The 16711-nt window shown below is 40.8% G+C and overlaps 1 protein-coding gene across 1 annotated transcript; it reads right to left on the bottom strand.

Annotated features, from left to right (window-relative positions):
* Positions 1–757: 757 nt before the first annotated feature.
* On the bottom strand, positions 758–14618 carry LOC143374896 (facilitated trehalose transporter Tret1-like). Its single transcript, XM_076823444.1, has 3 exons — positions 14405–14618; positions 14047–14252; positions 758–2047 (listed from the first exon to the last, which is right to left on the bottom strand). Exons 1-3 carry the CDS (start codon positions 14616–14618, stop codon positions 989–991), a joined length of 1479 nt encoding a protein of 492 aa, XP_076679559.1. The 3' UTR covers positions 758–988.
* Positions 14619–16711: the final 2093 nt, after the last annotated feature.

Below are 16711 nucleotides of genomic sequence, written 5' to 3'. Positions count from 1 at the left end.
GTACCACTCTGAACGTGTATCGAACGTCTATCGTACCACTTTCAACGCCTAACGTACCACTCTGAACATCTATCAAACGTCTATCATACGTGGATGGTTACCGCTTTGATCATGAATCGTACTACTTCTACATAATAATTACAACTATCTTCTTAATCTAGCGTGCATGCAGGAGGTTGGTGGTTGAGGAGGGTGAAGCAAAACAGTTATGCATTAAAAATTTATTATATTTTATTTGTGTATTTCCCTCTGGCGTTTAGACCACCAGTTGAATATTTTTAAATACATTTTGCATGGCACAGTGCTTTGCGTGTCAGCCTCATCGCAGAGTATTAACTACATTTAGCTTATTTAGGGATTTGATATCCTCGTAGTCAATGTCCAGCGTCTCGATGATCACGTCCACTCTCGTATTTTCATCGAGGAAATCCACGAGCCACTCGCAGCAATTCCTATTTCAATTGCTCTGCAAATTATGCCATACTATACTATTCTTTGTTATATTATATTAAACTACTTTGATTTATATTTTATTTATTTACATTCTACTTAACCTTAAGAAGGTGACAGGTTCTCAAAACAGTTGACAAACATCATTTGCAATTTAAATTTACGGAACTTAAGAATTCTAATGAAAATAATAAAAATCGTTTTTTTTTCTATTTCTTGGAATATCATCAAATATTTTACATTAGTTTCCACTTTGCTTACATCTTAAAATTTCAGTACTTGTCGTATGGCAAGGAAAGTATTCCTTTTATATAAAATGCAGTTAAAAATACGGTGTATTATTTACATAACAAGTTTCTTGTTTATAAATTATACTTTACACGTCGTCGCAACATTTAAAAGCAACGGAGATTTACTTTCTGAACTTATTTGTAAAGTGCTCCCTGCATTTTATCACAGACATGATTGTGAAATTAATTCATCGTGCACGCGTTGTCGTAGAGTTTACGGCGTAGACACAAAATAATATCAATAATCATCATGTATTTAAGTCTCTTTGAATTTCTACGAACGTTTTACCTTTCGTCTCTGGCGTAATGCGAAACAGAATTAGTGTGCAAGCTGCAACGACTACAGAGTACGCTAAAAATGGTAGTGAGTGACCATAGTTCAAATTTATAGCTACCCATATGTAAAGTTTGGTCGCTATAGTACCTAACACCCCACCAATTACACCTACGAGACACGTGCCCATCGCTTTGACCTCGGTAGCAGAGATTTCTGACATTAGGATGATCTGTAAAGAGACCAATCCGCAATTGAAAGTGAAAATCAATATTATGGAAGCTAGAAGTAGTGCCCAAGTGTACATCTGTACGTTCAAATTCAAGTATTCCTCCGCGTAAAAGAAAACACCAATCATGAGATCACAAATAGCTGCTGTAATACCCGACGCGAGAATAAATGGCTTACGGTCAAGTTTGTCGACCAAAAATGTAGTTAGAAAGGAGGAGACCACTTGCGTTACACCGATAACAATATTCATCGAATAGTCAGACATCAAATTGCTGGTTGATTTGAAGATGAGCTGACCGTATATGAGAATTGTAAAGAAACCACCGAAATTGTGCATCACGGTAAACAGCAGTATAATAATGAGGGCACGTAAATTTCCACGCGATGCAATCATGTCCTTCAGAGTTCCACTCTTTACCACGTCTTTCTCTGTTTTCGATAGGGAGTCAACCATCGTTTGCAATTCTTCAGAAACGTCGGCTTTCCCTCTTAGTTTTTCCAAAACGTCTTCCGCTTCGTCCACTCTATTTCTCATTATCAGGAAGTACGGTGACTCGGGCATAAAACAACAGGCGATTGCGAAAGCAATGTTGACGACCAAGAAAATTCCAGCCATCCGAGATAACAAGAGATGCGGGGCAACTATGAACGTCACAAGAATGCCGGTATTGTATATAATGCCTACCAAAGATGATGCAGCACCACGTGTCGCTGGTGACGATATCTCGCCTATGTACATTGGGAGAAAGCAAATAAATATTCCTAATGTTAGCCCTGCCAGAAGTCTTGCCGCGTACAATTCCTATAAAAAAAAACAAGCGTATGAATTAGCGATTGTAGCTGATAAGGAAATTTGGATAAATGAAAGTAATTTATCGAATTGAAATTTAGTTAAAAATTTATATGGTAACTGTAAAAGTAAACTACTATTTGTAAAATACAATTTTTAGTCTATGGTAAACAAAACACATGGGTCATTCCACGCCAAATTGACCACTTTTTTCCCTTGATATCTGGAAATTTGTTTTAAACGGAATATGATGTAGTCCTCGTTAAGTTATGGGGGATTTAAGTCATTGTTTTGCCGATTTCGAATTTGTTTAAAAATTACAAGGTTTTGAATTTTTCGATTTTTGATTTTGAAGATAACATGACTGTTTTCAGCACAAATCTGATGAAGATTACTGTTTTCAACATGCAACAGTTTCGACCGCTTTCTTACTTGCTACCCTTAACGCCGTCATTCGAAATGATCATATTATCCTCTCCTGTTGAAAGGAGCCCACAACTGACTACGACGTTGAATATGAGCGGTAACACCTAAATGATGCAGTACCACGCCATGTAGCCTTATTTTATAGAGAACACTTCAGCGAATATGGTAGTATTTTAGGGGTATTTTAAAAATCGTGTCGACGAGCCGAAATTTGCAAAATAAAACTTTGTTTATAATTCTCATTATTGTGAAAATGATTTTTCAACCTGAAAAAAATTATTCAAGAAGGTCGATTCTTCTCGATTAAAATAAAAAGGAATCGAGTAAATACGATAAATAGTTCCCCAGATAAAAAATCATCTGTAGGGTGACCTGTCCAGTGAATGAACGTTGTTCATGTAATACGAAAAATTAACGCCTATTTTTCTTTTTATTTTCTTTTTACTCATAACTTATACGGCGTTAATTCCGTTTATTCAATATTTGTCCTCACTGCCGTTCATTCATTGGCAAAAGTGTACATTTCTTACGTTACCATTGAATGAACAGCTTACCCGGTCTTTTTTTCTTTTGACACTTTCGCCGCGAGTGTGGAGATTAGGTTAACCCACCCTAAAAACCAAATTTCAACTACAGTAAATCCTCGTTACCAGCCCTACGAACGGGGCTGGCGGCGGGCTGCTAACGCGTTGTGGACACTATTCCGCGCGACCAATGGCGCGAGTGAGAAAACCCAATGAGCGAGCGAGAGGAAACGAAAGAGTCGACGGCAACTTCGTATCGACTCTTTGTCTAATCCTTTGTCAGACTTTTAATGAAAGTTATAACTATCAAATATTGTCTGACTTTAAGTAATAAAACAGCTCGCTTATAACAATAACATTCAGAGGATTAAATAACGACTTTTGAATACTAATTTTAAAAGGCATGCAGCTTAAATGTTAATTCCCTGGGCAGGTCACCCTACAATTCATTTTCATGAAAATGGACAAAAATCGTGAAATCAAATTAAACCACCCATAATTTCCCAAGGACTACATCATATTCCATTTGGAACAAAGTCTCAGCCATCGACGGAAAAAAAATGATCGATTAGGGGTGGAATGACCCATACAGAATAAAATGACTACAGAGACACTCCAAACCAAATTAATCTCATGAATTTTGATGAAATTTAAACATGATATTAGTGCGCGTTAAAAAGGAGTATACATTTGTTTTACAATATTACACCCAAGTTATGCAATGTGTGCCTATTCGTGCGAAAACATTCTGTATAAATATATTTGTATCTCGAGCCCCATTCATTTTAACACTTAGAATTAGGTAGGTTGTTGACAAGAATGAACAATTGCTGTGCCCTGATCAAAGGGTACTATGTAAACGGCTATGAAATCTGTCTATTTCATTAGTAGACTATTTCATTAAGATACTCAACCGCCCGTAATAACGGCTCATATACAGTAGCGGACAAAACAGTTACCACTTTTCCGATCCACTCTACTTCTATTACTTATTAACATCAACCCAAAACTGCAGCATGTGTCCTATGTAGGTATATATTCTGGTAGAGAATTGAAAGCTGTATAAAACCCAGCTAGCGGGGAATTTATTTAATTAACAAACAAAACAATACATAACATTAAACAAGACTATACACTTTTAAAGCACCCACAAAATATTAGCGTCGAATCGAGGGATCGTAACACGAAGGCCTACATCCCCATTGGTTGTAAGAATATAAGACTGATTTATTCCGTAGATGTAAACTTATATACAAAAGATGACGCGTACGCTCAGACGGTGCTCCTCGAGAAATTTTCTGGTCCTCCGAGGGGAGCGCGGGGGAGCGCCGCGGAGAGAAACGTGGGCGCGGGGAGACTGCATGTCTTTTAAAATTAGTATTCAAAAGTCGTTATTTAATCCTCTGAATGTTATTGTTATAAGCGAGCTGTTTTATTACTTAAAGTCAGACAATATTTGATAGTTATAACTTTCATTAAAAGTCTGGCAAAGGATTAGACAAAGAGTCGATACGAAGATGCCGTCGACTCTTTCGTTTCCTCTCGCTCGCTCATTGGGTTTTCTCAATCGCGCCATTGGTCGCGCGGAATAGTGTCCACAACGCGTTAGCAGCCCGCCGCCAGCCCCGTTCGTAGGGCTGGTAACGAGGATTTACTGTAGTTGAAATTTGGTTTTTAGGGTGGGTTAACCTAATCTCCACACTCGCGGCGAAAGTGTCAAAAGAAAAAAAGACCGGGTAAGCTGTTCATTCAATGGTAACGTAAGTAATGTACACTTTTGCCAATGAATGAACGGCAGTGAGGACAAATATTGAATAAACGGAATTAACGCCGTATAAGTTATGAGTAAGAAGAAAATAAAAAGAAAAATAGGCGTTAATTTTTCGTATTACATGAACAACGTTCATTCACTGGACAGGTCACCCTACAGATGATTTTTTATCTGGGGAACTATTTATCGTATTTACTCGATTCCTTTTTATTTTAATCGAGAAGAATCGACCTTCTTGAATAATTTTTTTCAGGTTGAAAAATCATTTTCACAATAATGAGAATTATAAACAAAGTTTTATTTTGCAAATTTCGGCTCGTCGACACGATTTTTAAAATACCCCTAAAATACTACCATATTCGCTGAAGTGTTCTCTATAAAATAAGGCTACATGGCGTGGTACTGCATCATTTAGGTGTTACCGCTCATATTCAACGTCGTAGTCAGTTGTGGGCTCCTTTCAACAGGAGAGGATAATATGATCATTTCGAATGACGGCGTTAAGGGTAGCAAGTAAGAAAGCGGTCGAAACTGTTGCATGTTGAAAACAGTAATCTTCATCAGATTTGTGCTGAAAACAGTCATGTCATCTTCAAAATCAAAAATCGAAAAATTCAAAACCTTGTAATTTTTAAACAAATTCGAAATCGGCAAAACAATGACTTAAATCCCCCATAACTTAACGAGGACTACATCATATTCCGTTTAAAACAAATTTCCAGATATCAAGGGAAAAAAGTGGTCAATTTGGCGTGGAATGACCCATATGTTTTGTTTACCATAGACTAAAAATTGTATTTTACAAATAGTAGTTTACTTTTACAGTTACCATATAAATTTTTAACTAAATTTCAATTCGATAAATTACTTTCATTTATCCAAATTTCCTTATCAGCTACAATCGCTAATTCATACGCTTGTTTTTTTTTATAGGAATTGTACGCGGCAAGACTTCTGGCAGGGCTAACATTAGGAATATTTATTTGCTTTCTCCCAATGTACATAGGCGAGATATCGTCACCAGCGACACGTGGTGCTGCATCATCTTTGGTAGGCATTATATACAATACCGGCATTCTTGTGACGTTCATAGTTGCCCCGCATCTCTCGTTATCTCTGATGGCTGGAATTTTCTTGGTCGTCAACATTGCTTTCGCAATCGCCTGTTGTTTTATGCCCGAGTCACCGTACTTCCTGATAATGAGAAATAGAGTGGACGAAGCGGAAGACGTTTTGGAAAAACTAAGAGGGAAAGCCGACGTTTCTGAAGAATTGCAAACGATGGTTGACTCCCTATCGAAAACAGAGAAAGACGTGGTAAAGAGTGGAACTCTGAAGGACATGTTTGCATCGCGTGGAAATTTACGTGCCCTCATTATTATACTGCTGTTTACCGTGATGCACAATTTCGGTGGTTTCTTTACAATTCTCATATACGGTCAGCTCATCTTCAAATCAACCAGCAATTTGATGTCTGACTATTCGATGAATATTGTTATCGGTGTAACGCAAGTGGTCTCCTCCTTTCTAACTACATTTTTGGTCGACAAACTTGACCGTAAGCCATTTATTCTCGCGTCGGGTATTACAGCAGCTATTTGTGATCTCATGATTGGTGTTTTCTTTTACGCGGAGGAATACTTGAATTTGAACGTACAGATGTACACTTGGGCACTACTTCTAGCTTCCATAATATTGATTTTCACTTTCAATTGCGGATTGGTCTCTTTACAGATCATCCTAATGTCAGAAATCTCTGCTACCGAGGTCAAAGCGATGGGCACGTGTCTCGTAGGTGTAATTGGTGGGGTGTTAGGTACTATAGCGACCAAACTTTACATATGGGTAGCTATAAATTTGAACTATGGTCACTCACTACCATTTTTAGCGTACTCTGTAGTCGTTGCAGCTTGCACACTAATTCTGTTTCGCATTACGCCAGAGACGAAAGGTAAAACGTTCGTAGAAATTCAAAGAGACTTAAATACATGATGATTATTGATATTATTTTGTGTCTACGCCGTAAACTCTACGACAACGCGTGCACGATGAATTAATTTCACAATCATGTCTGTGATAAAATGCAGGGAGCACTTTACAAATAAGTTCAGAAAGTAAATCTCCGTTGCTTTTAAATGTTGCGACGACGTGTAAAGTATAATTTATAAACAAGAAACTTGTTATGTAAATAATACACCGTATTTTTAACTGCATTTTATATAAAAGGAATACTTTCCTTGCCATACGACAAGTACTGAAATTTTAAGATGTAAGCAAAGTGGAAACTAATGTAAAATATTTGATGATATTCCAAGAAATAGAAAAAAAAACGATTTTTATTATTTTCATTAGAATTCTTAAGTTCCGTAAATTTAAATTGCAAATGATGTTTGTCAACTGTTTTGAGAACCTGTCACCTTCTTAAGGTTAAGTAGAATGTAAATAAATAAAATATAAATCAAAGTAGTTTAATATAATATAACAAAGAATAGTATAGTATGGCATAATTTGCAGAGCAATTGAAATAGGAATTGCTGCGAGTGGCTCGTGGATTTCCTCGATGAAAATACGAGAGTGGACGTGATCATCGAGACGCTGGACATTGACTACGAGGATATCAAATCCCTAAATAAGCTAAATGTAGTTAATACTCTGCGATGAGGCTGACACGCAAAGCACTGTGCCATGCAAAATGTATTTAAAAATATTCAACTGGTGGTCTAAACGCCAGAGGGAAATACACAAATAAAATATAATAAATTTTTAATGCATAACTGTTTTGCTTCACCCTCCTCAACCACCAACCTCCTGCATGCACGCTAGATTAAGAAGATAGTTGTAATTATTATGTAGAAGTAGTACGATTCATGATCAAAGCGGTAACCATACACGTATGATAGACGTTTGATAGATGTTCAGAGTGGTACGTTAGGCGTTGAAAGCGGTACGATAGACGTTTGATAAACGTTCAGAGTGGTACGTTAGGCGTTGAAAGTGGTACGATAGACGTTCGATACACGTTCAGTGTGGTACGTTAGGCGTTGAAAGTGGTACGATAGATGTTGAAAGTGGCACAATAGACGTTTGATAGACATTCAGAGTGGTACGTTAGGCGTTGAAAGTGGTACGATAGACGTTGAAAGTGGTCCAATACACGTTTGATAGACGTCCGTTCGATTCACGTTGAAAACCGTTCAGTACCCGTTCGATTCACGTTGAAAGCCGTTCAAAACCCGTTCGATACCAGTTCAATACCCGTTCGATACCCGTTCGGTACACGTTGAAAGCCGTTCAAAACCGTTCAATACCCGTTCAGGACCCGTTTGATACCCGTTCGGCACATGTTGAAAGCCGTTCAGTACCCGTTCGATTCACGTTGAAAGCCGTTCAAAACCGTTCAAAACCCGTTGGATATCCATTCAAAGCCGTTCGATACCCGTTCGATTCACGTTGAAAGCCGTTCAAAACCCGTTCGATACCAGTTCAATACCCGTTTGATACCCGTTCGGCACATGTTAAAAGCCGTTCAGTACCCGTTCGATTCACGTTGAAAGCCGTTCAAAACCCGTTCGATACCAGTTCAATACCCGTTCGATACCCGTTCGATTCACGTTGAAAGCCGTTCAAAACCCGTTCGATACCAGTTCAATACCCGTTCGATACCCGTTCGGTACACGTTGAAAGCCGTTCAAAACCGTTCAATACCCGTTCAGGACCCGTTTGATACCCGTTCGGCACATGTTGAAAGCCGTTCAGTACCCGTTCGATTCACGTTGAAAGCCGTTCAAAACCGTTCAAAACCCGTTGGATATCCATTCAAAGCCGTTCGATACCCGTTCGATTCACGTTGAAAGCCGTTCAAAACCCGTTCGATACCAGTTCAATACCCGTTTGATACCCGTTCGGCACATGTTGAAAGCCGTTCAGTACCCGTTCGATTCACGTTGAAAGCCGTTCAAAACCCGTTCGATACCAGTTCAATACCCGTTCGATACCCGTTCGATTCACGTTGAAAGCCGTTCAAAACCCGTTCGATACCAGTTCAATACCCGTTCGATACCCGTTCGGTACACGTTGAAAGCCGTTCAAAACCGTTCAATACCCGTTCAGGACCCGTTTGATACCCGTTCGGCACATGTTGAAAGCCGTTCAGTACCCGTTCGATTCACGTTGAAAGCCGTTCAAAACCGTTCAAAACCCGTTGGATATCCATTCAAAGCCGTTCGATACATGTTCAGAGTGGTACGATAGACGTTGAAAGTGGTCCAATACACGTTTGATACACGTTTAGAGTGGTACGAATGACGTTGAAAGTGGTACGATAGACGTTGAAAGTGGTACGTTAGGCGTTGAAAGTGGTTCAATAGACGTCCAATACACGTTCGATACGCGATCAAAAGTGGTGTGACCTAATCGAATGATGTGTCCAAAGAAGAAGGGAGAAGAATTCGAAGGATATGATAAGTGCACTCTGAGGATGGTCAGTGAATAATTCGAATATGTATAGAAGGTGAGGATGGTCAGCGAAAATGCAGGTGGCCTGTGATGAAGATGGCGAAGAACAAAGGCATCCTACTTTGCAAAGCTATGCAACTTTAGGCATGGGCCCACATGTGGCAGCTTGGAGATGCAGCGAGACCAGTTGTCTTTAAATCGTGGTCAACGTGCAGTCTCTTTGACAGTTCTTTGAAACACTTTTTGCATTTTTTGTGTTACGTGAAATTGCTTTGAAGAAAATTGCTTTTGAAGGATATTATCAATCGTTCAACGCATGGAAATGCAATCGATTAATACCGTAAGTTTCCATTATCATATTTTAGTGAATCGTTGTGTTAGTAACTTTGAGAATTATAAGAAAACTCGGTTTCAGATTATGTCATTGCCCATGAATTTGAAACGTCCGGCTACCGCTACGATCACCGCTGCTGCGGCAGTTATCCATTCATCCAGCCCGAAAATGTATGTGGCCTGTCGAAATGTTGCGGTTCAAACCGAAGAAATTCGATGTGCAGAACTTTATGAGGCGGAAGCTAATCAGGATGGCGACATTTTTTTAAAAGTTTTTAAAAAATGCGATAATCCAATACACGACTACTTCGAGGATGATGAGGAATATTGGATGCATCGATATGAAGAACAAACGTTTTTACGCGATTTCGATGATGATGATAATGTACAAATAACTATATCTCGGAATAATCATGAGTATCATCCAAAGAATGTGGTTTGGCGAAACGTCAAAGCGGAAAATATTGATTTTGATACGTATAGGAATAAAGTATCGGGGCTTCGGGCTAGTGTTGTTGCAGTTCAAACTGACCCTGTGCAAGTTCCTATGGATTTACCATTAACTAATCTATTTGCTGATGATGTGATCGAATGGGATAATTAAGCCAAATAAATTTTATTCTATATTATTCTTTCATATTATTATTTGTAACAATATATATATTTCTTAAACATATATTATTTCTCAATTTTATTTACCCGTGTTCCTCCTCCCACGGCCTAATTTTTAAGATTCGCCGTTTCAATAATTATTATTTCTCTGCGTCAGCAGAAATCGGGGCGTGATTATCCACTGACTGCAACAGCTTATAAACGTCTAACTATAGGAATTCGCATTGGTATGGATTTGTGTCACGTTGAGATCGCCATAGCCGACAATAAAGGCAGCGAGTTAAGCTTTTCAATGTCTACGTGGAAGCTCCTGCTACAAAACGAGGTGGACATACTCCAACGATTACGCAGCAACGCAACATCGCCCCAAACTTACATTATAATTGATCATTTACGACTAGAGTTCACGCGTATGCATGATGATCAACTTATTAAAATCACCGATAATCGCGTTGTCATATATATGACTGAAGCCACGATGTGTAAATTATTCGCGTACAATCATTGCATTGAACATATGTATACGTGGCTAACTGAAAATATGTACTCTGTAAGCAGTAAATATGCCACTTTCGTAGACGTTCTACGTAGCGCTACCGCGCCAACAGATTATGTAAAATTAATTTCTGAAAGCGAACACTTCGAACAGCATTCATTGATTGATTGTGAATTGTTAGCATGTGCAATCAATCATATTGTGCATGATGCTCGTAGTAAAAAATGTTAAATTATATTCTTTTATGATTTGTACCATTTCATTCATCCATCATTCTCCCCGTCATCTAATTTTAAGATTCCGCGTTTCTGTGTTACATTTCATTCTTCGCGCCGCCAAGTGACATCACCCTGCACGGCTGCTCCAGAGGAGTCGAATTATGCGAGATCGCGCGATACGCAGCGACGTTAAATCGGAACGCTTTGAAATACTGTTAGCTTTAGAATGCATACGATTCTATCCCCTATGTAGTGGTGTCTCTTTCCCTCCTAGAATTTTAACTTTAAAGTAATGCTCCGTCTCTTTCCCTCGAAGACGCGGTGTCGAGAAACGCCGATCTTTCCCGACATCGTCCGAAACAATTTCTGATAAAATTTCTCATAAAAATAAATTATTATACGCCGACGTTGTGTGTGTGTGTGTGTGTGTGTGTGCGCGTGTGCGTGTGTTTGTGTGTGTGTGTGTGTCACATATGTGACGCTCCGTTGGTTTCGCTATATGTACCATTCGGAAAAGACTAATGTCAGAGACGGCGTTTGGGGGAGTTGGTTAGGCGGCTGACTCGTACCGCGGAGGTCTTGGGTTCGAGCCCCGTCGCCCCGAGAAGTTTTTTCATTTATATTAATATCATAAAATTAATATTTCCTTCCTTACCGACAGTCTGTTGTACCACGCTCCAGAGTAGCACCTTCCTTACCGACAGTTTGTACCACGCTCCAGAGTAGCGCACCGTTACCCCGCGGTTCCTCCTCCTCCTCCTCCTCGATGATACCCCCGCACCGTCACCCCGCGGTTCCTCCTCCTCCTCGTCGATGATACCCCCCACCACTCCGCCATCTCTATGACGTCATCCGCCGCCAGCCCGCCGACAAAAAAACAAATTTTCAAATTTGAGTTTCAAGGTCATGATCATGACCTTGAAACTCAAATTTGAATTAGAATCCCCCTTGTCTTACTACTAATGTGGAAAAATGTATAATTCACAGGAGAAAAATAAATAAATTGGAAATAGTATTTTATATTAATTAAATGATTTTATTCAGCTTCGATGTTCTGTTTTCTTCTTGTATGTTTGCTTCATATCTGAAAACTCAAAGGGTCTAGCAGGGTAAACATGGGCAAACGGCCCTCACGCCAATTCCTGGAGTTGTTATTTTTTAAACAATACTACTTGCCTGAAATATCATTTTGTAAAGTTTTAGATTGCTACCCCTCCGTTTAAGGGTAATGCGGGGGTAAACGCCCTTAACGTTATTATTTTTTATCTCGGTTACTACTTAAGATATTTAAATGAAAAGATTCCGAATTGTAAAAATTATCGGGCGTTACCATCGCAGGCCACCCCGACGCAAAGGATAGATTAATGATTACACGGGCGTACACACAACTGAACTATATTGTTACAAAGAGCAATATCGGTTACAGAAGCACGACCCGCACGTCCGAACGTTATGGCGTTCGGTACAAGACAGTCTTCTGGTCGTCGCCCCGATCGTCCTCTCGAAGGGGGCCGATCTTCTTCTATCTTCAGCTACGAGCACCAGCAGGCTATGCACGGGCCTATACCCGGTGCTCGCAACACTGCTGTCCCCTCTGGAAGATTGAAGTGGTCGTGCAGCCCCGTGGCTTCTTCAGACATCCGCCTCGGCATTTGTCTTCTCGCTCAAGGGAAAACCACGGAAAAACCCTGAGCAAGGCGTGGGTACAACGAGACTTCTCAATCTGCCACGACGAAACGCTCCAACTTCCTGTCCCACGACGTCTCAGGAACCCTGCGGCTCATGGTCCCACGACAAAATCTACGGGAAATTCCAGGCGCGTTCCTCTTCCGTGCGTCCCACGACGAAATCCACGAAGAGGTCCGGATCCAGCAGCCAGGCACGGGTACCGCGGGGCTTCTAATTCTTCCTCGACAAAACTGCTTCGGCGACGTTCCATCTTCCTCGTCGAATCCTTAGTCGCGGTCGACCCTCTCCTCCAGGGACTCGTCCTCGATGTCCTTCCGGTGGCCGTGCGAGCTTGACATTTCAATCCCTTCACGGTTCCGGGTTCCATGCAAAAGAGACGGAGAAGCATTAACATTTACTTTCATTTGAAAGAATCCGTTGGAGCTGAAAGAACCAGGAAGACGGAAAGGCGAGACGGAACCGATGACAAGGGATCACAGCTCAGGAGCCTGTTATCGGCCTTGGCTTTCAGATGGCCCTATTCCTCTTCGTGGCTTCTGGTGCTGACCCAGGGGACCGTCCTGTGCGTGCTGTTAACGCTCCAGTCTCCGTGATATGTCCTCCAGCCGATCCAAGCAGTCGCACCGCTTGTCCGACTGGTGGTTGGAGATGTCATTTCCCGGCTGCTGTCCACCCTATTGAGGCGGACCTCTTGGTTTGCACAAACCGGAGAGAAGCCGGGATCCACGCAAACAGGGCTAGAGAAGCGATTCCACGTATGTCCGCGCTCCACTCCGCACTGCTACTTTGTCGTAGCACAGACGGGAAATTTGGGAACGCGTATCCAGGCCACGGTGGCAGTCCCCCGACACCTTATCCCTCGTCGTAGGGTTTCGTGCTCTCTGAGACACTTTAAAGAAAGAGAGGGCTGGGCTACGAAGGTAGCCTCCGCAGCCCAGTTCAGTAGATTAGCTTAGACTAATGTTCAGACTTTTCGTTCAGAACTTCAAACTCTGTCATCGAGCGAGAGACTTCCTGGATCTTTGGTCGGGGAACGACCCATCCTGTCTAAACAACTCCACTTTTCGGGGCTCTCGCTCATGGGGAGTTTGGATTGCAATTGCTTATTCGAAAGCTCTTCATATGCGTTGGATGCACTCGCCGGTGCTATTGCGATGTTGTCATCCATCGTTTTATGTACTTTATTTTCTACTCGTACCTGCTCCTCCTGCTTTTATGTACGGAGGTTCTCTAATCGGCTGTTGTCGACTGTATCTACTCTCTATTATTTCTGGCAACATGCAGTCCTCATAGAACTTTCTCAGTTTTTCCTCCATCTCTGTTGCCTAGAAACTATCATCTCTTGGTACTGTTATAACTTTCATTCCTCTCGGCGTGCATAAACAGAATAAAGCCCGTTGCCTATTCGTTATGTGCAATTGTCCTTGCACTTGATAATAGTAGTGATGTTTTTTATTCATTTTATCACCCTGAAAAATACGCTTTACTGCAAGAACTGTCTGTATTGCTTTAGCAGGCGATAAATCCTTTGCCGTTTCGAGACATTTTACTTCGATGATGGTATCATCGCCCACGAGGCCGTTATGAGTTGCACCTAAGTGAGGCACAGTGGCATCGATGAAGAGGCCACACGGTAAAATATTGATTCCTAATTCTTCTTCCATTTGTCGCAAGGCGTTTGCCTCATTTTCTTCTTACGAGAGAACGTAAATTTTCTAGTTGCGGGTGCACTATACTCTTCAAAGTATTTGTCCGTGGTGTATCCTTTCGTAACCGGCATACCTTGCCGAAATAGGATGCAGTTAATAATTTCTTCGTATAACCGATCCACTTTTCGCTATTCGCCTCTTGCTATAGCTAATGCTTTTTCTTCTTTTCCAGCATCTTCCATTTCGCGTTGTGCGGCCACATCGAGAACATCGATTAGGTGATTCTGACAGTTCTCGTAGATCCTTTTTGTCATACAGGACACGTTCATGGCAGTCAGTATATCCTCCATTTGATTATATCCCCCGCCCGTCATCATTGTTTCGGCAACAGCAGCGCGGTTAATATCCATAATGACATTACTCTTCCGAAGACAGGATATGCGCTCTGTGTATTTGCACATTTTGCACTCTACATAATATACATTTTCTAATCCATTCCGTTTACATCAAAATCTTCGATGCCATAGCCAGTAGTTGAATGTTTTCGAAGAGTTTTTATTTGCTCGAAAACATGCGCAAAATCAACGAAATCTATTCCTTCTGAAATTGGTTTTTCCGACTGTTGTGGTCCTGCATTCTCCACCACCCAGTAATCGGTGTCGCTTCCAACATCTTCATTCGTTTCTTCGTTGACGTCTTCGAAATCTATTTCTTGTACAATTTCTTCTTCGTTCGACTCGAAATGCACTTCTTCTACAATTTCCTCTTCGTCCGCATTGAAATGTATTTCTTCTACAATATCTTCTGCGCCCGTATCGAAATGTACTTCTTCTACAATTCCTTCGATAATTGGAAAATCTTCAAAATTTCCTAGGTCTTCTTCATATATTCTGACCGTAGGAAAATCATCCGCAGCAGATGTGTTTGCAAGTGCTTCGTACGAGGTACCTGCACGAGTACCTGCTTCCGCCACGGCACCCTGACTTACCGTGAGGCACGCTGCGTTCTTCCATCGTTGCCTGTACGTAAAGAGTCAAAAATCAGTAACACGTGGCACATACATAGAAATAAGAAAAACATACAGTAGAAAAAAAGCAGGCATAGTAAAAGAAGAGATACAGTAAAGTTTCGATGTAAGCGCAAGCCTCGGAACGAAGCAAGTTTAAATACCCGCGTACGTGTGAGACAATACTAACGCAATCAAAATTTAAAATTAAAACTTTTGTATTTTTAGTTCCATTTTCATGAAACTTTTACCAACATGTTTGTTAGAATCTCCTGATTTTAATCATGATACCAAACACGACATAAATTGTAGGAGTCGGAAAAAGAGAGCCACGGCGCCGGTTTACTATACGCCTTAATATATATCTTTAAATGCTTAATGACCTCATCAGCGTTCATGCTGGTAACAGGATAAAATTTAACGAATTTCGCAAATCCATCTATAATTTCAAATATATATTTCTGACGATGGTTCGTCTTTTCTAAGGGACCATAATGGTCTAAATGTAGGCATTTAAAAGGAAGATTTCCTTTATCTGGGCAATGTAGTTTGCCTTCAATCCGATTTGAGATAGTGTTGTACGTGATACATTTAATACAGTTTGAAATAAACACTTGTGCCTAACGCTTCATGTTCGGAAACCAGTATACACGCAATAAATACTCAGATGTTTTGTTTACACCTTGGTGTCCGATCTATTCATGACTAGCACGTAACACGTTATTTTCCATACTTGAAGGTACATAGAATAAGAGTTTATTTTTCGCCTTCCTATAAACTAATCCGTTGTTGAGTTCGAAATATTTATCCTCATTTTGCTCTAACCGTTTCTTAATCTCAATAATATCATTGTCTAACCCTTTTAAATTGTTAAATTTCGTTCGAAACTATTTTCAGTAATTATGAATACTGTATGTTGGCGACATAGGGCATCTGAATGCCGCATACGATCGTTTGATCGATGTTCTAATTCAGGCTTGGGAATTAAGTGATCTTTTCGGCCGAGTTTCAGAGGCGACGCCTCCTTTCTCCCGCCGCGCGTCTTGGCCCCCGCGGCGGCCCAGAAGCCTCGAGCGCCTCAGGCCCATGCCGTATGAACCGCGCGTGGCGCATTGGGGCGACATCCGTATCAATAGGATTCCACATCACCCATGGGGTACTATTATCGATGCGTTTTTTTTTGTCAGTGGTATCCCCTGTAGGCCTATTCCACTGTGCCGCGTGATAATAAATAAAGTGGAAAAGCGCGTTTCATTATCAAAATTTTAAACATGTTTGGGAAAACTAGATTTTCGCGCACGTTTCGACATGCTGGGTAAATCTAAAATATCAACGGGGAGGCTGGACGACCCTGTTCGTATCAAAGACGATAGCGAGGAATCGTTCAGCTGTGTGCGCTGTTCTGTCTCAATGCTACGCATTTTCGAGAACGAACATTCACACAAATATGTCGATCCGAACTTAGAGAAAATTCGGAGCGCGAAATTCCTAAGCTTG

This window comes from Andrena cerasifolii, chromosome 11 (assembly GCF_050908995.1).
Source record: "Andrena cerasifolii isolate SP2316 chromosome 11, iyAndCera1_principal, whole genome shotgun sequence".
Taxonomy (NCBI): Eukaryota; Metazoa; Arthropoda; class Insecta; order Hymenoptera; family Andrenidae; genus Andrena; species Andrena cerasifolii.
Note: the sequence above shows the minus strand (reverse complement) of the source record. Positions and strands in the feature narration are given on the sequence as shown.